The sequence below is a fragment of the Periplaneta americana genome, chromosome 10, assembly GCF_040183065.1.
Source record: "Periplaneta americana isolate PAMFEO1 chromosome 10, P.americana_PAMFEO1_priV1, whole genome shotgun sequence".
In the NCBI taxonomy this organism is placed as follows: Eukaryota; Metazoa; Arthropoda; class Insecta; order Blattodea; family Blattidae; genus Periplaneta; species Periplaneta americana.
The window spans coordinates 43,249,987-43,275,726 of NC_091126.1; the positions used below are offsets into that span (position 1 = coordinate 43,249,987).

General features: G+C 36.7%; 1 protein-coding gene across 1 annotated transcript; it reads left to right on the forward strand.

Moving 5' to 3' along the window:
* The first annotated feature begins 5,098 nt into the window (after nt 1-5,098).
* LOC138707616 (uncharacterized) lies at nt 5,099-25,089 on the forward strand. The gene is made up of 5 exons (XM_069837277.1): nt 5,099-5,185; nt 13,628-13,794; nt 16,159-16,336; nt 17,709-17,845; nt 24,767-25,089. The coding sequence occupies exons 2-5, from the start codon at nt 13,636-13,638 to the stop codon at nt 24,935-24,937; spliced, it is 645 nt and encodes a 214-aa protein (XP_069693378.1). The 5' UTR covers nt 5,099-5,185; nt 13,628-13,635; the 3' UTR covers nt 24,938-25,089.
* Nucleotides 25,090-25,740: the final 651 nt, after the last annotated feature.

A 25,740-nucleotide genomic window follows, 5' to 3' on the forward strand; every position in this document is an offset into this window, starting at 1 on the left:
ATTATTTATATTCAAGTGTTAAAAGTAGTGTACGAAAGATTCAACATGGATACACAATAGTATTTATGTCATCCTAGCATTATAAACAGGTTGTTAGTACATCCAATATCGTTCGTAATCGGCTTATAGCACGCGTGACAATAAAAGCAACGACGTATTTGCTAGGACGTAATACCGGAAAGCTTGTTATCTTACTTACCACTTCTACGCGCCACGTAACAAGAACTGAAATGCAGGACAGAAGGAATGCTAAACGATGGAAGAAATGTGTAGAAGAGTTATATGAGACAAGCAATCGTCCATATGAGTTAGCTATAGAAGACGAAGTAACCTTATCCAAAGACGAAAAAGGATTTTCTATTTTCAGGGAAGAAGTTGGACTAGCGCTTAAGAAAATGAAGACTGGGAAAGCAACAGGAGTTGATGGAATCCCCATTGAATTAGTGGAATGGTTGGGTGAAGACAAGAAGGAAATTATATCATTATGCAACGAAATATATGAAAAAAGGCGAATAGCTTGAAAATGTGCGGAGACAGTGTTGCTTCCAATATCGAAGAAAAATAATGCCAAGAAATGTAACGAGTTCAGGACTATCAGCCTGATATCGCACTCGACGAAGATTCTCTTGCGAATACTGAATCAACGTTTAATATTCTAAGATGGGAAAACAGTTGGAGGAAGATCAGTTTGTCTTCAAAAAGAGAAAAGGTACGAGAGATGCACTTGAAGTGCTACGAACAATCGGCGAAAGATACCTAGAAGTGTATGTAATAGGCCTATTTATGGACCTAGAAAAAGCATCTGACAGAGTGGATTGGAATAAAATGATGGGGATCCTAAAGAAAATAGGCGTGGATTGGACAGAGAGAAGGCTGTTCAGTAATCTTTATATGAAACAACGAGTCAAAGTAAGGACAGGAAAAAAAAAGTCAGAAGGAAGTAAAATAGGGAGAGGAATACGTCAATGTTGCCCCTTTTCACCTACCCTGTTCAGCATCTACTTGGAGAATTCAGTAAATAACTATTTTCAGAACACGGGAGAAGTGATAGCAGGAGGAAGAAGAATAAAGTGCTTAAGATTTGCTGATGATGTGATATTGTTAACAGACGAGGAGATAATACTAAGAGATATGCTACTGGAGCTAAATGACAGCTGTGAGCAGTCTGGGATGGAGATAAATGCCAACAAGACGAAAACCATGGTCACAGGAAGAGAAGTAAAGAAGGTAAACTTGCAAATTCTAAATGAGGCAGTAGACCAAGTGGACAGCTTCAAATACTTGAAGTGACTATAAGCAGTAATATGAGATGGTGCCAGGAATTCAAAAGAAGGATAGCAATGGCATAGGAAGCTTTTAACAGAAAAAGTAGCATCTTCTACGGACCTCTTGAGAAAGAACTAAGGAAGAGACTAGTGAAGTACTTTGTATGGAGTGTGGCATTTATGGAGCAGAAATATGGCCATTACGACGAAGTGAAGAGAAGTGACTAGAATCATTTTAAATGTAGATATGAAGAAGAATAAGAGGTGTGAAGTAAACAGACAGAACAAGAAATGAATCTGTGTTGGAAAGAGTGGACGAAGAAATGCACTGGAAGGAGAAGAGTTCGGAGCAGAAGAAGATATCAGACGATAGACGACATTAAGATAAGCCTATATGTGTCATATGAGGAGACAAAAAGGAAGGTAGAAAATAGTAAAGATTGGGGAAACCTGAGTTTGCAGTGAAAGACCTCCCCTTGGGCAGAACACTGAATGAATGAACATATAATTTAAAGATATTCCTGTAGTACCTAATAATGTTAATCATAAATGTTCAGCAATTATGTTGGCTGTAGATAAAAATCATATTTGATGCTTTTCCAATTCAATGCGGGCTAAAGCAGGGAGATGCATCGTCACCTCTACTCTTTAACTTCGCTCTAGAATATGTCATTAGGAAAATTCAGGATAACAGGCAGGGTTTGGAATTGAACAGGTTACATCAGCTTCTTGTCTATGCGGATGACGTGAATATGTTAGGAGAAAATTCACAAACGATTAGGGAAAACGCGGAAATTCTACTTGAAGCAAGTAAAACAATAGGGTTGGAAGTAAATCACAAAAATACAAAGTATATGATTATGTCTCGTGACGAGAATATTGTACAAAATGGAACTATAAAAATTGGAGATTTATCCTTCGAAGAGGTGAAAAAATTCAAATATCTTGGAGCAACAGTAACAAATATAAATAACACTCGGGAGGAAATTAAACGAAGAATAAATATGGGAAATGCCTGTTATTATTCGGTTGAGAATCTTTTGTCATCTAGTTTGCTGTCAAAAAATCTGAGAGTTAGAATTCATAAAACAGTTACATTACCGGTTGTTCTGTATGGCTGTGAAACTTGGACTCTCACTTTGAGAGAGGAACAGAGATTAAGGGTGTTTGAGAATAAGGTTCTTAGGAAAATATTTGGGGCTAAGAGGGGTGAAGTTACAGGAGAAAGGAGAAAGTTACACAACGCAGAGCTGCACGCATTGTATTCGTCACCTGACATAACTAGGAACATTAAATCCAGACGTTTGAGATGGGCAGAGCATGTAGTACGTATGGGCGAATCCAGAAATGCATATAGAGTGTTAGTTGGGAGGCCGGAGGGAAAAAGACCTTTGGGGAGGCCGATACGTAGATGGGAGGATAATGTTAAAATGGATTTGAGGGTGGTGGGATATGATGGTAGAGAGGGGATTAATCTTGCTCAGAATAGGGACCAATGGCGGGCTTATGTGAGGGCGGCAATGAACCTCCGGGTTCATTAAAAGCCAGTAAGTAAGTAAGTATATAAAAATCATAAATTAATGTGTCCTGGCGCCGCCCGGCGTCGAAAAACAGCACCCTGGCGCTGCCAGGACCCGCCAGACCTTCATTAAATTCATCCCTGGCGCGAGGAAATGGCTGGACATCGATTTGGTCTCATTGTCGTATTAAAAGAGGTAATGCCGAATGGCTACATTATTTTTTACATCGAGAAGCTCTTACATCAAAATTATTACTGTCTGGTACAGATTGTGGTTTAAAATTTTTCACTAAAGTTGTAAATTCCATTAAAAGAATAGTGTTGCAAACTATACTGCTTCGCACGTCTCCTCTGCTTGTGTAGGCTTGGATTCCTTTTTTTTTTAATGCATAATTAATAACGAAGTAGTAACAAAACCACTAGGTTTCGCTTCCTTTGAGAAAGACCGACAACTGTCGGTTTCAAGATTGGCATGCCATCTGTCTTAATATGCAACGCGGCAAAAACCAACTACAGTGAAACCTCTCCTTACGGACACCTCCAAGATACGGACACTCCTCATATACGGACAGATTTTTATGTCCCAAATGAAATAATAGGCCTATAGAAATAATGATAAATTTAACTCTCGTTTACGGACACCCTCAGACACGGACAGCTGTTTCACAGTCCTAAAGCTTACTTTACCTCCTGACTGCGGACAGAACTTGGATTTCAAGACCTAATGTGTTACAAAAATGGAAAATTCGGTCTTGAGAACTGTACAGAAATTTCTTAAAATGAAAGAAGACAATAAGTGTCTCGTAGGCTAGCACTAGCCCAGCTGGCTACCCCTTGTTAGTTTGAAGCGGGTGGATAAACAAAATCATAAAATTTAACCTGTCTGATGGGTCCAAGATTTCCGCAATCGTGAAATTGTATTCGACTCATGATGAGGTTAGTAGGATTATTCTCTTAACTACAATCAGTTGTACTATTTCGAGAGACATGGCACTTGAACGTAAAGGTTAAGTTGAAAATTGTAAATTACATTGCTGCATAATTGTAGACGTAGAATAAAATTGCAGTGGCGTAGCATGAAATGTTGAGCAGGTGAAGCTAATTCAAATTGTCTTTCATGCAATATGAGAAAACGTATTATAAAAATATAGTCTTAAAATAAATAGTAGTCAATGTCAAGTCAGCAGTCGAAGATTGGTTGGAACCTCGTAAGTAACACCAATAAGGCATGACCTCAAATGGTACGTAGTAAAATATATTTCACGGTTTACACATCAAATAGACACGTATAGTATAACATTAGCTCACTCCCCGTCATACTTAGAGAAATCACAATATTAACGGTCAATAGATACAGTAGGTCTATTAGTATCATTACCGGTACGTAAGTATGCGTCTGTCTTTTGGTTGTGTCCTTCATTGATAGCAAGGGAGTCGGTCATTTGTTTTTTAGATCACACTTTTGTTCGTAAGTCAGTCTTGATAATAGAATTGTCCTAAAAAATTCAAGTAAATTGGTGTCAGGAACTGTTATTTCACTCATTATTTATTATATCAGCCACAGTGCACACTAACACTTCAACTGACGAAAAGGGATAACACGGAAACTACTTATTTTCAACGTTAAAACTAGCTTCTTGCGAGCCTTGCGACCAGGGTAGTTTAGTTAGAAAAGGATGGAAAATCTGCGGGGTGGGTTACACAGAAGAATGAGTGTGAGAAACCAGTCTGCTTGGAAGGTGGTGTGTGCAGGCTTCTTGTTTACTGCTGCATCACAAATCATCCTGAGCTGCCGCATCACAATATTTAACGCGTAAATATAAATTCTATTAAAATTAATAAATAATTTTGTCCATAGACTGCAGGTTTATTATGAAATTATTATTAATTGGGGAAGCTGAACTTTTTAGCTTACATTGACGCTACGCCATTGTAAAATTGCATGGCACAGTACTGTGTTTTCCTTTTCCGGTCTTATCTACTGTAGTTCAAAGTTGCAAAGAATTTACTGTAGTACAGTGTACTGTATTTAGAATTAAACTACAGTAATACATTTCATTTAAAGCATGCATATTATAAATTTACTGTTAGGTTGGGGAGCCTCCCTCCCAATAAAGGACACCTCCCAGTTGCGGACAGATTGTTACGTCCCTTCGATGTCCGTAAATGAGAGTTTTCACTGTATACGTCCACACCACACGCTTGGCACAGCGGCCTCGGTGTCGACGGACCTTAACAGTGCTCCAACAGATGGCTGCACTGCACACAGCCGTCGTAAAGTCAGCAAAACTCAACACACTTTAGTCAGAGCTGTGATTCCCAGTAGTGACGAGCGTTTTTCTACAGTTATCCCAGCTATCAGGTTACTCCTCTTCCTGTCCTGACGGTTACTTCGCAGCAGGTAAGATAAAAATGTACTTACAATTACAACTGAAATATACCTGCTATTCTTAATTGTGGAATTTAAATAACTCTGAATATTAAATGTGATGTAGGCGTATTCGTGTGTATTCGGGTTTCGTAACAATACACCTTTCGTCGGATTTCAGCAGGTTTTGGGGGTTACACATAATTTACGTCTTTACAACTGTGTAAATTTTGTGTTTCGGTTAAAGTTTTTGCATTTTGAACGCCGAAGTTTTCGTCGTAAGGAAAAAAAAATGCTTGTGGATTTTGTCTTCGGAAAAAGTTACGAGATATTTTACGTAGTCTACAGCTGTGGAGTAACGTTTAACCTAACTGTGAAAAGAGCGGGTCCCGGTTCCAATCATGGTTGCGACAAGTTACATGGTTGAGGTTGTTTTCCCGGATGCGTCGTAAAATGAACCAATTTAAAAAATATTTCGTGTATACCGGGTGACGCATCTGCTTCTTATTTATAAGAAGTTATGCAACCCCGCACATTTACAGTCAATTCCGTAAACAAAGTACTCGTATCCGCATCTTAAATGCAAGAGGGAGTAGTGGGCCTTTCATACTACTGGGTGTTCAGTTCAAAGTGTGTCATGGCTCGTTGTATGCCGTCATCTGGCTAGTCAATGAGCCTACAGAATTCAATCTTCCTACCCTTCCGCAGAGGTGTATTACCTATGTGCTAGAGAAGTTACCTAGCAAGTACGGCGTTCATTCTGAAGAATACTTACCGATACGTACGGAAACGCCGGTAGTGGCAGGAATGTAAACTGTTTCGAAATACGTACTGAAGTGAGTTTTTTTTTACTGTCGGGATATGGGGAGAGGGTTAAGACGATTACTTACGTACAGTATTTTTTGACATTAACTTCAACGGTCAATATGGACACGGAGGATTTGATTTGTATTGTGGAATGTTGCCGTACGCAACCGATGATAACAAATACCCTCCGTACGACTTGCCCGCGCAAAACACACTTCGAAAGAGGTTATGGTAGCACACAGACCGTACAGACCGCCATCTGTTGCTACGACGTTCAAGTTATACCGTACACGTTCTCAAGTTCAGATTGAACGCCTTGATTAATAGGCAATTTCTCTGACATAAAAGCTGAAACTCGCTTCAAATCGCTGACTCCCAACGGTGACGTCATGACACACTTTGAAATGAACATCCAGTAGATCAAGTGATTAAGGCGTATAGCTAATAATGGTTTTCCATATAATTAGGTTATTTGGGTCTTATACTATGCATGTTGTACTCGAAACAATATATGGTGAGGTACCAAAGATCAAAGATGGCTGACACTTCAAATGCTACCAACCCACAACCTAAAGCAATAATGTTAATAAATGTTCATGGCTCAAAACAGTAACTTTGCATCAAACTCTCCACATAAATACATTATTACATTAGGCCTATGTTATATTAAATTCGCGTTATAAAATCTACACACAACATTGCAGCTGAATAAAATTGGCGAGTTTCAGTTACACTACACTGCCTCGTCTGGAAAATATCTCAAATTGTGCCAACTTAATAGTTATAAAAGCCACAGGCGTAGCTCAATCGGCTAAGGTGCTTGCCTGCCGATCCGGGAGCGGGTTGGGCTGATTACCTGATTTGGTTTTTTCCCGGTTTTTCCCAACCGTAAGGCGAAAGTCAGATAATCTATGGCGAATCCTCGGCCTTATCTCGCTATCACCAACCCCGTCGATACTTAGTAGTTGATACAGAGTCGTTAAGTAACCATAGAAATTAATTTAAAAGAGTTACAAAAGACTCTCGTGATATTTCTAGCATACGTGTATTACAGGAAATGTTCCAGTAGTGAAGTGAAACCAACAGCAATAAAAAATCACTTGATTTAAACGATTGACTAAGTAACGGGAGAAAAATTTTCAAGCTGCAGTTACATACTACAAACTTCACTTAATGTTCATGTTTTAATTTAGGAATCCCGGAATATTCCACATACTTTCTCCTCACAGGTTCTACTACAGTTGTGTTAGAACGATTGCAGCAGTTCGGGTATGTATTAAAATTAATAGTGCTTACGTCACTAACAAATTAATTAGTATAAGTTATACAGAGTCAACCGTAAGTAATGTAATTAATTTCAGGGGGTTATTCTTTGAGATATTTCAAACAAAGTGAAATACAAATTTGCTCATTTTTGCTTCTTTTTCCAGATAAAAATTGTTTCATATCAAACATTTCATAGCGTGTTTTGGGAAAGCCATTGATTGAATTTGAAATATGCTCAGTCAATTTAAGACAGCAGTATATTTTAATAATGAATTATTGAAAGAATTTTAGTTTTGTCCTTTAAATGTGCAGAAAATTGATGTGAACAAATGTAACATTGCAAAATTAATTTGCAGAACAAAAGGTTTCAGTTGTTCGGATCAAATTTCTGCACAATTCAAGGACAAAACTTAAATTTTTTTAAACTTTTATTATTATAATACAGTGCTCTCTTAAATTTAATGAGCATATTGGGAATTAAGTCAAATGTATGAAAATGTAGGATATAAAATAATTTTTATCTCGAAAAGGAAATAAAAACGAGAAAAATTATATTTCATTTTTTGTTTGAAATTTCTCAAAGAATAGCCCCTGAACTTAATGACATTACTGACAGTTCACTATGTATAAATAAATAAGTTTGTTTATTTATTTACTTACTTATTTACTTACTTACTTACTTATTTATTTATTTACTTATTTACTTACTTATTTGTTTATTTACTTATTTATTTGTTTATTTGTTTATTTGTTTATTTGTTTGTTTGCTTGTTTGTTTGTTTGTTTGTTTGTTTGTTTGTTTGTTTGTTTGTTTGTTTGTTTGTTTGTTTGTTTGTTTGTTTGTTTGTTTGTTTGTTTGTTTGTTTGTTTGTTTCTTTTTGTTTGTTTGTTTGTTTGTTTGTTTTTGTTTGTTTGTTTGTTTGTGTTTGTTTGTTTGTTTGTTTGTTTGTTTGTTTGTTTGTTTGTTTGTTTGTTTGTTTGTTTGTTTGTTTGTTTGTTTGTTTGTTTGTTTGTTTGTTTGTTTGTTTGTTTGTTTGTTTGTTTGTTTATTTATTTATTTATTTATTTATTTATTACTTACTTACTTACCTATCTACCTACCTATTCATTCATTCATTCATTTTTGGTTTAATGCTTCACTTATTAACTTATTTATATGTAATAGTTCATTAACTAATTAAATTATTTATTTGTTTGTTTACTGTTTTGCTTCCTCGCTCCTTCGTTCCTTCTTTCGTTTATTTATTTATTTTCTTATTTATTTCCGGTCATCTCCATCCGCCAAAGATCATACAGAGTGGTCCAAAATTCGCAGTACAGCCTAATATATCAAAAGTTGAAAGAAAAATTAAATATTTGAATACACCAATGTGAATTGAATATGGGAGCCCACCTTTAGGGGTATTACACAACCATGGCCGCCATATTGAAATTCTCCATTTGCAATTGACGTCAATATTTTTAAATGGGAAGGGGGTGTCTTGTGATATATCAAACACTACCAGCATTTTCCCACGAATTCATTTCTGTAATTTGATCAGAGGCGTATACTGGTTAAAGGGTTTGGGCTACCGCTGACCCTATTATTACACAAAATATATCTAACAATTACTTTAATTTTAATTACTATGGTAAAACTAATAATACAAAATTATTACATTATGTTATATTATAAACTTTTTCTTTTGTAATTTCCTTGGGCTACCGCCGGTAGCCCGCAAAATACGCTTAAATGTTACGGTTTAGGCGTTACTGGCATCCAAATTTTACATTGGACTTCAGATTTCAAGATGGCGGCCATGTTTGTGTAATACTCCAAAAGGTGGGCCCCATACCTAATACACATTGGTGTATTCAAATGTGTTATTTTTCTTTCAACTTTTGAAATAATAGGCTGTATTGCGACTTTTGGACCACCTGGTATTATCGCCGTGGCCTCATGCTTAACATGCCGGCATCATACAATAACGTGCGGTGTGGTTTAAAAAAATAATTTTGCCGACCGATTGTTGCTCTGTAGGTTTCACTCTAAGCGTCATGTTGTCACGTCTACTTCCTCGATAAGAATAAGCACTAGTTTGTTATATTGTTAAATGATTATTATGATTATTATGATTATTATTATTGTTGTTCTTTCATATATGAGTACGTTGACATTCTTAACTCTTAATAATAACTCTTTAAAGGTGCGTACACACTTAATTGTCTCGTAATAATCTCTTTCTATTATCTAATATTATTTGAAATATATTAACATTCTATGTATTTTAGTTTAATTCTGCTACACAGTTTATTTCAGTGTTTAATTAATAGTTCATAGTATTTTGTTGTTTAATTTGTAAATAACTTTTGTATACATGTAACTCTCATCTAAATCAAATTGTTGGATTCTTTATAAGTTCATGCATATGTATATACACTTTTTGCTGGTTGAGTGGAAGAGAAGGCCTTACGGCCTTAACTCTGCCAGCTAAAATAAATCATTATTATTATTATTATTATTATTATTATTATTATTATTATTATTATTATTATTATTATTATTAACGAATGAATGATAAAGCGAAACTTCGTTGTTCGTTCGCTGTTTGGAGCAACGTACAAATCATCAGCAAATGGTAGAAAACATTCACATTCGCTGATTATCCGCATTAATGGCAGACGAAAATATAATTATAGCAAGTGCACGTTGTTATTATAGTCAGTTTAACAAAATGAAAGTTAAAAACCAAAGGCGATGATGGCAGACGTCACTCTATGAAAGTCGCAATTAATATAGAGGCAATGACTTGCTTCATGATTTACGTCGAATGGAATCGGGACAGTTTCACAACTTCTGTCGCATTTCAAAAACAGACTTCGAAATATAACTGTGCAAAATAGGGCCAAAAATTTCCACGAAAGACACAGGCTGGCGAGAAGCAATACCTATTCAGGAAAGGCTAGATTTAACACTTCGATATCTCGCTACAGGAGATTCGTATACAAGTTTAATGTATTTTATTCAAAGTGTCGAAACAGCTGATTACCAGGATTGTTCCAGAAGTATGTACAGCTATAATTGAGGAACTGGAAGATTTTATTAACGCACGACTGCAAGACAGGGGAAAGTTTCAGTACACGGATACCTCACTGACAATAATTATCTTAAAATACTAAAAATAGAGATTTATCTGTGTTTGTCGAATGCGCATCATGCTTACGAAAAGGCACTTTTCAGTGCCAATAATTTATTTTGTGTGCACAAAGGTTGGAACTTTGTTTTTTCTGGGTGTGACATATGTTTATACGCGAACCAAGTTCCACTTCATCGCTACCCATTCCAGATCTTTTTGTGGACTTCTGTCTTTCCCTCCGGAATGATGTCAGTAGGGACTCAATTTCTTTTTGACTTCTGCTCCCTACAATAAACAACAAATAGGTCTATGTATCCACTGAAAATAAATAAACAAAAATAATTTTCAAATTATGCACGTGTTTGACTACCTAAATATCATGTTTTCTTACTTTATTATGGTAAGTAGGATGCTTGGGATTCCATAAAGTTTCCTGCTCCCTATATGCATTAATAAGATTTATAACAGCGTCTTCTGTCCACTCCTGTTTCGACATCCTGTTGGTGAAATTGAACTAAGCGCTGCGTTCTGTTACGAACTACTAACTAGTGGCAAACCCCGTCCACAATGAATACCAAAACTTCCTTTGATGTACCGACAAGCGACGGATCACTTCCGAAGGCAAACCAAACGATCGGTTTGCCTTTGCTGCGACGTACACACGTCCCGATTTCAATCAACGAATGCATTCGTTTGTCGTTCGTTCGTTCGTTCGTTGTTCTTTCGCTAAGTGTGGTAATAATTTTTAATCACATACATTAATGTTCGTCCTCAGCACAAGACATTGCAACCTCGGTTTTAGTCCACATGGATTAGACAAGTAGATGTCATTTTATAATGGAAGCAGCTTATTGGTTGCGAGATTGAAATTGAGGCGAGTGATTGGAGCGGCGACATAAGAAATTGTAAACAATAATACAAGTAAATTTCAAAGACCTGCCGAATGTTACGCACAAGGCCGCTCAAAAACCTGCCGAATGTTAAGCATGAGACAGCGGCGATAATATTTACACTGAAACCGAGCTTTTCTGACAAGGAATGAAGGCAATGTTTGGTTGAAATGGAGAGTGTTAGAACAATAAAATTTGTAATGTTCCGGGACACGGAAGAACACGTGAAAAGGCTCTCATCTCTCGAGCTTTTCCACCATGCGTATCACTTCAGTCAGCACTTGGGATCGAACCCCAGTTCCCCGATTGATAGGCTTGCATTCTAGAACTAATCTACCGGAGGCTCTCACAAAATGGCTTACAAGTAGAAGTCGTGGAACAAAACAGTGCAAATATTCTAAATATTGCACTTCTCTTTGTAAGCCTACCATTTAAATATTGAAACTGTTTAATACGAAAATAATGTTAGGCAATAGAAAATATCTATTTCTCTGAATTTATAACTAACCCTGGATTGGCGTCGTGAGAAATTGTAACGTAACTGGTGTCATTTTGCCAATATGACTCCCAGAATTTGTCACGGACATCTAGCTGTAATTTTCATGTTTTGTTCAAAATTTTAAAGGTCAAAGCCTACCAGCCAGCTACTGGCATCACGTCAACATCTCTTAGCAGGGATGAACGATCATCCAACCATAGCAGAGGTATCGAGTGGTCAGCAGTCAGGATGTTGACCCCTAACAATTATAACCAGTTTTCGATGCTTGATGGATGTCAATCTCATACATTTCATGAGAAAATTTTCTCCCTATGTTGAACTGAAACAGCGCGCATTCCATAACCCAGTCGTATCATGATGCCTTAAGGCTCGTCTCCACTATTAAACATTTAACAACAACATGTTAAATGTTAAATTGTTTACTGTTAACATCCCAACATGTTGATTCAACATGTTAATGCTAATTTCATTTAACACTTTGTCCACACTGTTAAACATGTCAAACTTGACTTTCTTTGCGTAGTCCACCATAAACAGTCTATGAGATTTTAATGTAGATAGTGCCTTATTTTCAAACCTTGTATAATGGACTCAAGTAATGATATGGCTTTTGTAATTGTCTCTATTGCTTGTTACAAGGCCTTGAAAGGGAAGAAAATGAGAATGTGGGTGCGGCAATATCTTAGTAAAAGACACTATGCAGAAGACATTCTAAACGAGCTTAAAGTTGAGTATCGATTTGGATTCAAAAACTTGCTGAGAATGTCACAACACGATTTTAATATAGTGCTGCAAAAATACTTACTGTTACATCAAAGAAAGGCACAATTTAAGAGCAGCCATTTCATCTTAATTAAAAAAATTACAGCGCGATTGATTGACCATCATAGGACCTACGACATGATAGATGTTAAAGGAGCGGGTAATATCGTATAATTATTCTTTCCGAAGTTTTACGAACGTTAACATACATCACCAAATACGACCATTACTGACGTCAACATAGCAGTAACGTTTAGCTTACGACGAGAATGCGAAAACTCTCTATTGTATTCTCGAGAACAGTTAAATAATAATTCCAGTTCTCTAAAACAGTCGGAATTCTCTGTTTTGTTAATGTATTCTTCTGCAGAGACATCCCACAAACAAGCCCTTTCCATCAGTGCATTATTTTATTCTAACGTATTTTCTTTCGTCCACTCCATTACTTCCAAAAACTTACAGCCAACACCAAGAACCAATGATAGTATAAAAATGATCAAGATACGCGCCACAAAATCGGAAGTTAGTTGTTGCTATGGAAACTATACGAACTTTGCCGAACTGTACCGACGCTGCACGAGCAAATGAATTAACTTGACAGGTTTTCCATTGCTGCTCGAAAACACGCCAGCATGTTAAAAGTGTTAACTTCAGCATACTCAGTCAATATGTTAAGGCAATTGAGACTTGAAATGTCCATATACATATTAAATTAAACATGTTGTTGTTAAATGTTTAATAGTGGAGATGAGCCTTTAGACCACAACCCTACGGCAGAGCACGGGACGAACATTTAAAATCACGGTTTTCAAAATTACTTCAGTATAGGTTCTAAAATGTTTTTGTGTGTGAAATCACTTCAGCAGAGCAGCTCGGCAGAATCTCCATTAAGCTTTGTCATGCCTTTCAATCCTGATAAAAATAACACACGCACGAACACACACACACACACACACACACACACACACACACACACACACATACCGTCAATTACGGAGCTTATTTCCGAAGACATTCTGAGCAAAAAATGTCATATAAACATGTGTCCTAACTCAATATTTTCAGAGTTACACTAATTTGAAGTTGTTTGTAAAATACCATTATTTGAGTTTTGATAACGTTTTCTATTCTGCAGATTGAACAATGCACTCTCGACGAAGGATAAGAAGAGCTTTACGTCCTGTGGAAGGAACCAGGGAACATATAGTAAATTCGCTGGTGAATGTAATACTTCTGATGAAATCTATAGCTCTCAGAAACCCTTTGTGGCGGAAAACTATGGCGGAATGCACGCCTTGCAAAGTTGGTATATTTTCAGATTATTTAAAATACAGCGAGTCCTGGGGAACGTTCTCAACTAAATATTTTTCGCTCATTTTTCCAAACCTTTTAACAGGATTGACACATGTTGGAGAGCAGAGGGTGAAGAACTGGAATCTGATGTAATAGTGGGCACTATTTGATTTGTCTAATAAGTAATTAAACTAAGTATTTCAGTAATTAAATTAAATACTATGTCAGTAGTTAAATAATTAAAACAACAAACATCTAAACAGTGCAGTGCTCTGCCATAGTCAAAACACTGCCAGATTAGTTATAACGTCTTGAAGCACTTGAATTACAAATAGAAACAATTGAAGAGTGTGATCCCAAAACGTGTTCAGTCCATTTTTATGAAAGGACTGAGCGAGTTTTCAAGCGACACACAGAATAACACAGACTTTTATAAAAAGACTAGTGTTGTTTTGGAAGAAAAGAAGCTTAAAATAAAATGATAGAAGTCTAGAAAAAAATGTATAAAAGTATAAATCATAAAAATGGCCAACTGGAATGATCGAGTTTGGGAATCACATTCTTCAATTAATTTGAATCAAAATTTTATAAAGGTTACAAGTGAAGTCCATGGAATTTCTAAGAATGTGTTGCAAAATTTGCAACAAGCAGAAGTGTTACTGACCAAAATCAGGACAATTGCTTCTTTCAGTCCCAGACGGAAAATCCACAGATCACAAGCAAAAGAAAATTACACTATCTACCACTGTTTTTGCTCTTTAGAACCTCGTGGTACCACCTCTTGTTGCTATAACAGCAGCCACCCTGTCAGACATGCTCTCCACTAGTTTGTGTAGGATATTCACTGGAATGCGTCGCCATTCCTCTTGCAACATGGCACTCAGTTGGACAATGGAAGTTGGCCACATCTCCTGAGACCTCAATCGCCAGTCCAATTCGTCCCAAAGGTGCTCAATGGGATTGAGATCAGGACTCTGTGCAGGCCAGTCCAACAGGTGAGCATTATTGTCTGCATACCACTGCATAGTAGCCGCCGAAACATGGGGCCAACTTCCATTGTCCAACTGAGTGCCATGTTGCAAGAGGAATGGCGACACATTCCAGTGGTTATCCTACACAAACTAGTGGAAAGCATGCCTGACAGGGTGGCTGCTGTTATAGCAACAAGAGGTGGTACTACGAGGTTCTAAAGAGGCAAAAACAGTGCCCAATTACTTTTTGGTTGTAGTGTATAAGAAATGAATTTAGGTCTAACAAGAATACAGAGCTAAGGAAGCTTGCGAAAGCGAAATTATTGTAGATTGCAGAGGAAAATGTCTGTGCAGACTCATCAACAAAGGTCTTAAGATGGAAATAGTGCACGTCCAAGTGTAGGCTAAACGTTTATTATCGAGAAAACAGAAATTTAAGTTTGTGTGTGAGCTATCTCAAAACGTTCCATCAGTACAGAAGAATGTGTGTCCCAGTAGGACTACAATTCTTATCTCAACGAAACATCTATCCATATATAGATGCCTCACTTACTGAAAATCACTCAGATAAACAACACAAATTAATTAAATATTGTTTTATGTGAAGAATTTATTACACAATGTACAACATCCATATACCATAACTACATTAGAAAAGTAGAAAGATTTCAGCTGAAATCTGCTGTGTCACTGGAAGCCCCAGAGAGGAGCACAAATGTACTGCTTGCCCAAGTCAAGTCTGCAAGTGGGGATATCGGGCTGGAATGTAGAGGAATGTAGAGGCAAAACACAGTTGCCACATAGGTCCCTTGACGCTCAGATTTCAATGTGTGCACATCGTTTAAAATACACTACGGAGTGCACGCATTTTTTGTCCTTGTCTTCAGATAAAGGCAACAGTTACGCTGTCTCCCAGCCTCCCCCCTCATGCAACTTTCTCCACACTTGCCAACCAGAAAGTCAAACCTCACTGTCAAGCAGAAGTAGAAGTACAGTCTATTTCAAAGCGTCTTAAATTGTTACCGCTCTATGAACTGAGGAGCAGTAGGAAAACTTTGCTGTCATGAGAGACTGTACTGGTCTCCTCTCGTTACCACCTCCTTTCACTACAGAAATGCCTCCAGCTTCCCCTCTCGGCTTGCAGACTTAACTTGGTCGAGCTGTAATGTCAGAGAATGATTAGGATTTTAATTTCTGATTATGAAGCAAGCCCTCACATTTTATAGTTCAAATGGCCCTGTTGTCAGAATTCTCACTCACGTCCCATTCATCGCATGACTTTAACTGATATATCCACTGCCAGAACCTGAAGTGTCTTGTTAGGTACATTTTAATGAGCACTTCGCATAATGCCTTCAAATAACTAATAACCAATTATATATATTTTTTTCGTTCATTTCAGATGTACTCTTGTGAATGTCAGTATTGGGTGCCTTGTCGGAAATTCAAAGAATTCAAACGGACAGTGGAAATGAAACGCATCGGACACGTCTTTAAGCATACAACTCCAGTAACTCCAGCTAGATATAAATTAGATCCCAGGAGTTCATCACATTGTGGAAAATGTGGCCACGCTATGGGTATGTACACGTTTTCAGTTTCTCTCACTAAAATATCTGCAACGTAAATTGAGTAAGTGATCAAGACACATCTCTTAAATTTAATATTTGATTTTTGCAAAAATTTTCATTATCACGCAGTTACATTTTATTGATATTCTGAGGATTACAGTGTTTCAGTTATAAAGGAAATAATATAGCCTAATACCACAGTCTAGTATATACAGTCACGAAGCTTGAGTTGTGAGGGTGCTAGGAACAACAGACTGTGTTGGTACTATTTCGCATTGTCTGTAATGAGGCGATATTAGTGATCCTAGTGGCTAGCAACTATCTGTGGATGCATATTTACTACGTATTGAGCTTCGTGACTGTATATTACTAGACTGTACTAATACATTATCAAGTTCATTATAAACACAAATGTATTTTAAATTAAAGCTATATTTTAAACAAATCTTGGTGTATTTTTGAAGTAAACTTTACTTTTGTTAGCACGTTGATTTCGTTCCAAACCATTCAATTAGAATTTGATGGCTAGTACGGTTCATAACATTATTTTTCTGCAGTTTCACTTCTAACACTTCAGATCCATACGCATCTGTAATGTAAAATTCTGCTAAAAATAGCTTCGAAATTAGGAAGTCTTCGAAGCATATTACTGTTTTGTTGCTACAGATTCCTGTCCAATGATTCCAAGAATAGTTGCCAGAAAAATTGTTATTTTTAAATATCACACATTATATTTCCGATGCCAGTAACTTTATGCTCTATTTTTATACAAAGTCGTTACATATAACATAATATTTGAATAATTTATGAACAATGTAAGCTACTGCTAACTATTGTGGTATCAAAAATGGCCCTTTTACATGTTAAATTCAGAAACAGCATAAGCAATCTCTTAGTAACTGAATAATTATTTTCACTCTTATTACATTATTCCATTACCCTCATATTGACAACTCGATGTTGGTAAACTCTTAATGAATAAATAAATAAAATTGCATAAACAATAATTTTTAGTAAGAGTACTTTCACTGCATTTCATTAATTATAGCAATATTTACTATAGAGCAATCGAGTGAATGATAATAGATATTTATAGCGTGTTTGGGGGAGTCATTGATTTAATTCCCAGTATGCTCAGACAATTTAAGACGGTACTGGTATTGGATTATGATAACAAATGATTAAAAGAATTTTAGTTTTGTCCTTTAAATGTGCAGAAATTTGATCTGAACAAATGTAACATTTTAAAATTCGTTTGCACAACGAAAAATAAAATAAAATATAAAAGGGATTTCAATGGTAATATGATAAAAGTTTAATTGTTTAACATGAGTTAAAATGTATGAGAAATTTTCGTAACATCGATTTCTTATTTGTCTAGATGCACATAGAGCTTTCGAGACTCACAGGCCTGTAAGTTATTTTCTTAAATTGCGTGTCGACTTGGATATCATTGAACTGTTTCGAAGAAAAGATGACAAGACTATGGAAGAACAATTCTTCGAAAGTGTGGCGCAGGTAAGTTTATTTCTCTTTTCTTTTGTATTCTTATCACTTGATAATTTTAATAGCAGTACCGGTATTATGTGAAACACATAATTTCACATATTATGTCATAATGATTCCTAACTACAACCATTAATCGGGAAGTAAATATCAAATAACTGAAGTGGTAAACCACAGAGAATGAAAGTTCATAAGCCTATACCTCGTAGCTCCAAACATACTCACTTAAATTTGTCGCAGTTTGTAGAACCGGTTGTTAAATGTATTGAGTTAAAGAAAACAGCATTTTAGAGAAACGAAGAACATTAATTTGACACGAAAAATTGAGTTTTTTAATATTTCAGAAAACAATGTCAAACTAAACGACAATACAGCTCGAAGCGACCACATTTATTATTAGTACTATAGCCTACATTGTTGTTTCTGTTCAAGTGTGCAGGCATTCAGGACAGAAATATGATATGCCTGCAAACTTGAAATCCATCTGTAATAACTCACAAGCAAACGTTCTGATGGGGGCAGATACAAAAGCTAAATTTTTTTCTTCCATCATGTTAATAATATCAAAAGAAGTGCTATACAAATTTTGGCCACTCGACCGCAATTACGAGGGCCGTAAAAAATTGATTCGCCAGGGGCCGTTAACAGAAAAAAAACACAATTTCATTGGAAAAATTTATTAGAACGGACACAACTTGTTGAGCTATTTTCCAACATATTTTCCATCGAAACTGAGACATTTCTCATATCATAGGATCGACAGAGAGAGGTGCAGACGCAGTCAAACTCTGGTTCCGGACTGAGGAGGCTGACTTCTACGACACAAAAATTGATCCCATGGTATGACAAATGTCTCAATTCCAGTAGGGGATATGTTGACAAATAGAGCAAAAATTTCTGTATCTATTTCAATAAATATTTGAATGAAATTGTGCTTTTATCTATAAACGACTCCAGGGAAAATCACTTTCTGGACGGCCTCGTAATTGCGGTCGAGTGGCCAAAATTTGTATAAGCACTTCTTTTGACATTATTAACATTAAACAACACAACCCCGGACGCGGAGCGCGTGGAAAACAGCAAACCTGCCCACGAAGCACATTCGAGCGCGGACCGAGGCGACAACAGCAAGCCCCCCCTCCCCTCCCGCACTATATATACAACGATGCAGCCAGCGCAGACTGTCGCTTCTTCCGATGGCCTTCACATGCTTTGTCATCGAACAACAGATGACGGCCTCTTGCCATTCTAACAGCAAACACCAGCCAACTCCTCCTCGCCCCGTTCCATGATCAATTGATCAATGTCAGCCCCCCTCGCGTATGTGGTACCTAAGAGGTTACGTCCAATTTCGGCTTCCCCTTCAAAATTTTCTAGAGCTCCTTCAGGGGAGCAGCGTAACCCGGAGTGAGACTAGTGGCCAACAGGCTTGGAGCTCACATATTTAGTTTTGTACAGTCCCCAACCCACTTGCAAGGACGCATTTTGCGTACCTTTTAAATTTTCCTCCCAATTCTCCTTCGATTTTTCGATTTCGCAGACTGTAATTGGCACACGCAGTAGAACCAGCCGCACCAGCAATAGACACCACTGAAGATGTTCACTGCAGCAGTGAACGAAACGTTTGGTCTCACAACCAACAGACCACGGCCTCATAGCCCGGAAAACTTTTCTACTATTGACGCCGGCCGTGAAAGCCTACACTCCAATATAAGACTACAGCGTGTTCATAATGCATGTGTTCGATTTATTTGCAACGTCCGTAGATCTGACAGTATCTCACCTTCACTAAATATGCTGTCCTGGGTCAGTCTCAAAGAGCGAAGAACTATTTACTCTCTCACTTTACTCTTCAATATTCTTCAAACCTCTAACCTTAGCTACTTAGCTTCTCGTTTTCAACATTTGTCCTCATATCACGAAATAGATACTCACTTACAACACCATATCACACTCTCCATTCCTAAACACAGAACATCCTTCTACTCTTCATCTTTCACCGTCTCTGCAGCTCATCTCTGAAACTCTCTACCACAACATGTCAGAGACTGTCTGACATTGTCTAGTTTCAAAAATAAATTAAAATTGCACTTTTTCAATTCAGATTCCTTTCAGTTATAAGCCCTTTTCTCTGCGATAGTTTTGTAAAAATACAGGCTATATATTTCTTTCCTTCCTTACCCCTTTTTGTTCTCTTTATCAGCCGATGAATTATTATCATAGACTTTTCATTGTGAATTTTATTTAATATTCGTATTTCTTTTCTTTTTTATTATTATTTTATTACATTCTATTTTGTTATATTCTTCCTTACGTTTTCCATATTAACCATTTGTACTAAATGAGTTGCTTTTACTATATTCCAATGTATTTTACTTTCTTTTTCTTTTATGGTATTATTTTCATGTTGTTTAGTGTCGATTTTATTATGCTATTATTATTTTTTTTTTGTAATATGCTAGTATTCTGTTCTTTAACTTTTTGTTAAATTTTAACTGCTTCTATACTTTGTGACCTTGTAGAGTGTAAGAGAAGGCCCTATGGCCTTAACTCTGCCAGTATAAATAAAGAATTATTATTATTAGCAAGAAACTCAGAGTAGAAATATTGGAGACCTGCATAACTCCTGTACTGTTATATGGGTGCCAGACATGATCTCTCACTGCCAAACTTCGTAACAGTCTCCAAATATGCCAAAGAAAGATGCTGAGAAGGATACTAGGCTTATCACTGAGGGACAGAGTTCCAAACGAAGTGCTACTAAAGATGTCAGCAATTAAAGATCCAGCACTGCAAGCCACCAACACCAAATGGAAGTAGGGAGGCCATGTTGCACGACTTAGAGACGGAAGATAGACGCAGAAAGTCACACTATGGGATCCCCGCATTGGCAAGAGATCACCTGGAAGACCAAGACGAAGATGGGCCGACCTCTTCAGTGAATGATTAGGAAGCCATTGGTCAAGCAGAGCAAGACATTGGGAAGACTGGAAAAACCTAAGAAGACAAGTGAACAGCGACTAAAACCAGTGTGACAGAAACAAGTGAACAATATCAAACTGTGCAGAATGTGAACCAAGTGAACAATTCCACTCTTACGCGGAGTAGCTCACCGCGTGAGACAAATAGAGCTCTCCCTCTATAGGAGGAGGCCTTTGCCCTTAACGGGACATTTTTAGGCTAATCATTTCATCATTTCATTTCATTATTAGTATTATTGAAATTCATCATTTTTCATTAAGAGTCTTGAAAATTCTGATTGCATTATTGCTTATTCGGCCAGGATCATTTAAGTTACGCTTATGTTTAAATCTAATTCACATGGTGCAATCAATGTATTTAGTACACTTAACTATGGAACATTAAAACATTCGATCAAGCTGTTTTCAGTGGCGTATACTGGTTAAAGGGTTTGGGCTACCACTGACCCTATTATTACACAAAATATATTTTAAAATCCCTATAATAAAATTCCTTACATATTTATGTGAATTCCAGACGTCTTGATTGGGACGGAAATACGTTGATGACTTCGTCCTTGAAATTACAGTTGGGCCACTTGCAAAGTTTCTGTAGAAATGACTTTTCAATGGATATTAGTGCCAAGCCGGATAAAAGTTCTTGTGTATGAGTTGATCTACAGTAGGATTTTATTCTCTTCAACGCAGAAAATGTTCTTTCTACCGATGCTGACGTAGCTGGTATTGTCACAATTAATGTTGCCAATTTAAGGACTTCAGGAATAACTTGGTTCAGCTGGTTTTCATATATGGCAGATAATATTTCATGGATAGGTTTGTTCGAAAAATCAAAGACTTCTGCTGAATATATTACACTTAATTCATTTTTCAAACGTACTTGATCAAAGTGACTGTTATAGGACTGAAATAATTTGTTTAGTGCCTCATTCGGGAAGTTTTCTCTATAAGCAGAAAATTTTTGAGATTCTAGAAGATGTGTGAACTGAAGCTTTCCATAATCAGAAAATCTGTCAGTAATTTCCATGTGCATACGATCTAGTATGCTGTAGTACAGCTGCCTGTATTTAATTCATCATCACCTTTTCTTCGCTTTAATGGTGGTTCCATTGTATTGGCTGAAGAATTTTCATTTTCCATATTACTCCATATGGACGGAAACCCACTACGTCTGAACTCGGATATAGTATTTTTTTTTAACTTTGATACCTCTTGCAAGTAGTATGCTATGTCTAGACTTTTTGTCTGAAGAATATTGTAGAGCACATCTGTATGTGCGAACACTCTAGCATAGACTTCAAGAAGAAATATATTCTGAAACTATGTGAAAAAATTCAAATATCCTTGAGCCTACACATTTACAGCATCATCCCAGTTTTCTTCAGAGTCATTACAAATGATATTTTTAAAGAAAGCAGTCCGTTTTTCTCTGTATTCCTTTACTGTATTTACAAGCCGAGATGTAAAATTCAATCTAGTTGGTGCTACTTTTGGGAGTTTCTTCTTCATAAATTCCTTGAGTTTTCTGATCTTTTAGGAGATGATGAGAAAAATGCAGCTAAACCCGACAGTGTTTTGAAAAAAATGGGGCATTCTGGAATGGATGAAGTAGTTTGTTGCAAAACTAAATTGAGAACATGGCTGTAATAATGGACAAATAGTGCTTGAGGATACTTTTCTTGAACTTTTGTTTTTAAGCCATTAATATTTCCCGCCATAACTGAAGCACCATCGTATGTCTGTGCAATTAACTTATTGCCGACATTGTATTCTGCTATAACACCTTCCACTTGCTGAAACAAAGCAGCAGCAGTTTTGTCCGAACTGACATTTGTGAATCCTATAAACCGTTCTTGAACATTGGCAGTACTGTCGACGTATCTTAAAACAGTGGACTTGACTCTGATTAGAGCAGTAACTTGTTTCATCAACAACAATGGCCACAAAAGGTTTTATGTTCTTTATCATAACCCCACTTATAGCAAATATTAAGTCATTCTGAATTGCGAGAGAAGTACCACGAAATACTGTTGAACTCTCAAGACGATTGGCCAGTAAATGGTCAAATTCACTTAAGGAACTTAAATATTCAATATAATTTCCTATATTGTCTGATTCCACACTCTCGTTATGACCCCGAAAAGCCAATTCTTGTTTTCTTAGAAAGCAGACTGCGTTAATAAGATGCAGTAAAATCTCCCGATTTTTTTTTCACAAGAGCATTGTGTTGGTTGATGTGTAGAGCTTTTCGCTTATCTAGCTGTAAATCAATTCTTGTCTTCCCAAAGTTTGCAAAGTTCATGCTACTACAAATATGAGCTTTTGATTTGTCGTATTCTAGGACTGCCGTTCGAAGGGAGTTCATATTAGAAAACCCCTCTTTTGACCACACATTAGTTTCGCGGCTAAATAACAAACATGGCCAGCAAAATAGTTTAGACAGTTTAGAAGTACCACACAACCAATTCCACTTACCATATGATGTTGAAGTGAAATGGCGTGTGTACTCTCGCTGTTTTTCTTTTACGCCCATGGACAAATTTAACTCAGGAGTTGGTCTTTCCATTTTCACAATTTCAACTTTCTCGTTGTTATGTACGACGGTTAAAAGGCACTTTTAATAAACCTTCTATTACACAGTCATTTTCAACACAAACCTCTCCAGAAACTTGTTCTGCCATATTTTTCACAATATCACTTAAATGGGAAATTAAAAACTTAATAATTCACAATTAATATAACTCTTAGACACTCGAACAAATCACAGATTTAAAATAACGCACTGCAAGAACACAATCACATTCAATTGCTAGTGTACTAAGCGTACTGCTGCTTCACGCCTGCGAAGAAACCGATCATGAGAGCGGCAACTCGCCCGCCTACAGTGCACGATGGAAACAGGAGGGAGTGGGGAGGGGGGCAGTTGTGCGAAGGACAGCGTGAGCGAAACGGTCACAGGCTACCTCACGTAGCAAGCGGTTTCTCCAGCGATGCCGCCTTGACAACTTGTTTCTTTTCGAGAGCAGAGAGCGCATATAAATCTAACAATTACTTTAATTTTAATTACTATGGTAAAACTAATAATACAAAATTATTACATTATGTTATATTATAAACTTTTTCTTTTGTAATTTCCTTGGGCTACCACCAGTAGCCCCGGTAGTCCGCAAAATACGCCCCTGGCTGTTTTAGTACTGGAGAGTAGTATGTCTAGGAAAAGTAAAATAGACAAGGTACTGGTACAGTGGTTGATGTTTCAGAAAGTGAGAGGTTAAATTGGTAAATGTTCAATATCGGTACATCACTGCCACTTCGTAGCAATGCCATATTATATTTTTGGTTCAGGGGAAATACTACTCGTCCTTATGAAAACACGAGAATTTTCCCTGAACCAAAAATGCAATATGGCATTGCTACGAACTGACGATAATGTGCCAAACATGATGTAACATTAATGCTATAAATACATGTGCAAATACGTCTTCGACTGTTTCAGACAATTTGTTGGTATGGTCAGATATTCAAACACAGTTGGCATTGTGGATATTCTGTACTCCCTTTCTTTGTGACACAAGTCGGCATTTGCGAGTTTTTTAATTACTCTACACATAATTCTTCAATAGCATGTCGTAATGCAATTTTCCTTTATAGTAGCTCCCTATTGTTATTTTATTTAATGTAGGACTTGTGAATTTCCCGGCACTGGATATGGAATAATTCTTCTCAGGTTAAAGTTCTATCTCTGAAGAAGATGGCAAAGCTAGTCATCGGAAGTTTGGAAGCAACAATTTAACTCACTTGGCTGAGAACTCGAGAAGAATTTTGTTCCAGTTAATTTAATATTTTTTATATCAACATTAAGAAATTTGTAATTATTCACGAAGAGACCAGTTGCTAAAAAAAAAATTAGAATGATACTACTTCAAAATTAATGTGGATTATCGTTTTATTACAGTTAATGAGAAAGGCTATGTCGAGTTCAGTGTTTCTTGGAGAATGCGTGAAGGCAGATACTAACCCTTACTTCTCTATCCCCCTGACTGCACTGCAAGGAACAAGTATACTGAATGCAGTCATTTCATATGTGTTCAAGTACACAAGAGTACAAACTACTATGGTAAGTTAATTAAATGTATTTCTTTCATAGTAAAATAAGCTACGGTGATGTCTGGAACAAACATATATCCAGATGTGTTAATGATCCTATTCACTTAAGATTCACAACTGTGATGATATTGAATCTTTCTAGGTAAAAGTGGCAATGGACAGATATTATTTCATAATTGAATCGCCCCATGCAGAAAGGGCTTCAGTCCATTAGACCTGGTTTTGAGAAAACTAAGGGAAACAGTCTGTACTTTGTATTCCTTTCTGCATAGAACTCTGAGCCTGACGCGTCAGTTTCTGTCTTTCCAAGCATTGGACTGAATATCTTTCTGCACAGGCTGATGGAACCATCCATAAAGATATGATTTCCATCGATATCTCGTTTTTTCAAAATTTGTGACTGAAGCCCTTTCTGCATGGAGCAATTCAATTACGTTCAACAGTAATTTCTACAACACTAGTATCTTTGTTTTATTTTCTCGCTCTATAAATTACAGTATGTACATTTACTTCCTTACTGCTAAGTGGCACTTATATCTGCAGCTGTATTATGAAGAATTTAAGAATTTACTTTATAGTGACAGTTTGCTTAAGACAGTTTCCAATAATTGTCTTAAAAATAAGACCACTTCCCTAGGGCGACCAGACTCACATCGATAAAAGAGGACAGAAAATATGTATTTACATTTACGCTTTTATTATAAAATATTTACAATACAGATTTAGGCTTATATCATACCGGTACTTAAATATCTATTTCATAACAAAATAATTATGAAAAAAACTTAATAATAATGATTTTACAGTTAGCTACATATAAAA

Coding starts and splice junctions, on each gene's coding strand:
- LOC138707616 (XM_069837277.1), top strand. CDS start 13,636: ATGCACTCTCGACGAAGGATAAGAAGAGCTTTACGTCCTGTGGAAGGA. Junction 13,795..16,158: donor CGGAATGCACGCCTTGCAAA/GTTGGTATATTT, acceptor CGTTCATTTCAG/ATGTACTCTTGTGAATGTCA. Junction 17,846..24,766: donor TCTTCGAAAGTGTGGCGCAG/GTAAGTTTATTT, acceptor GTTTTATTACAG/TTAATGAGAAAGGCTATGTC.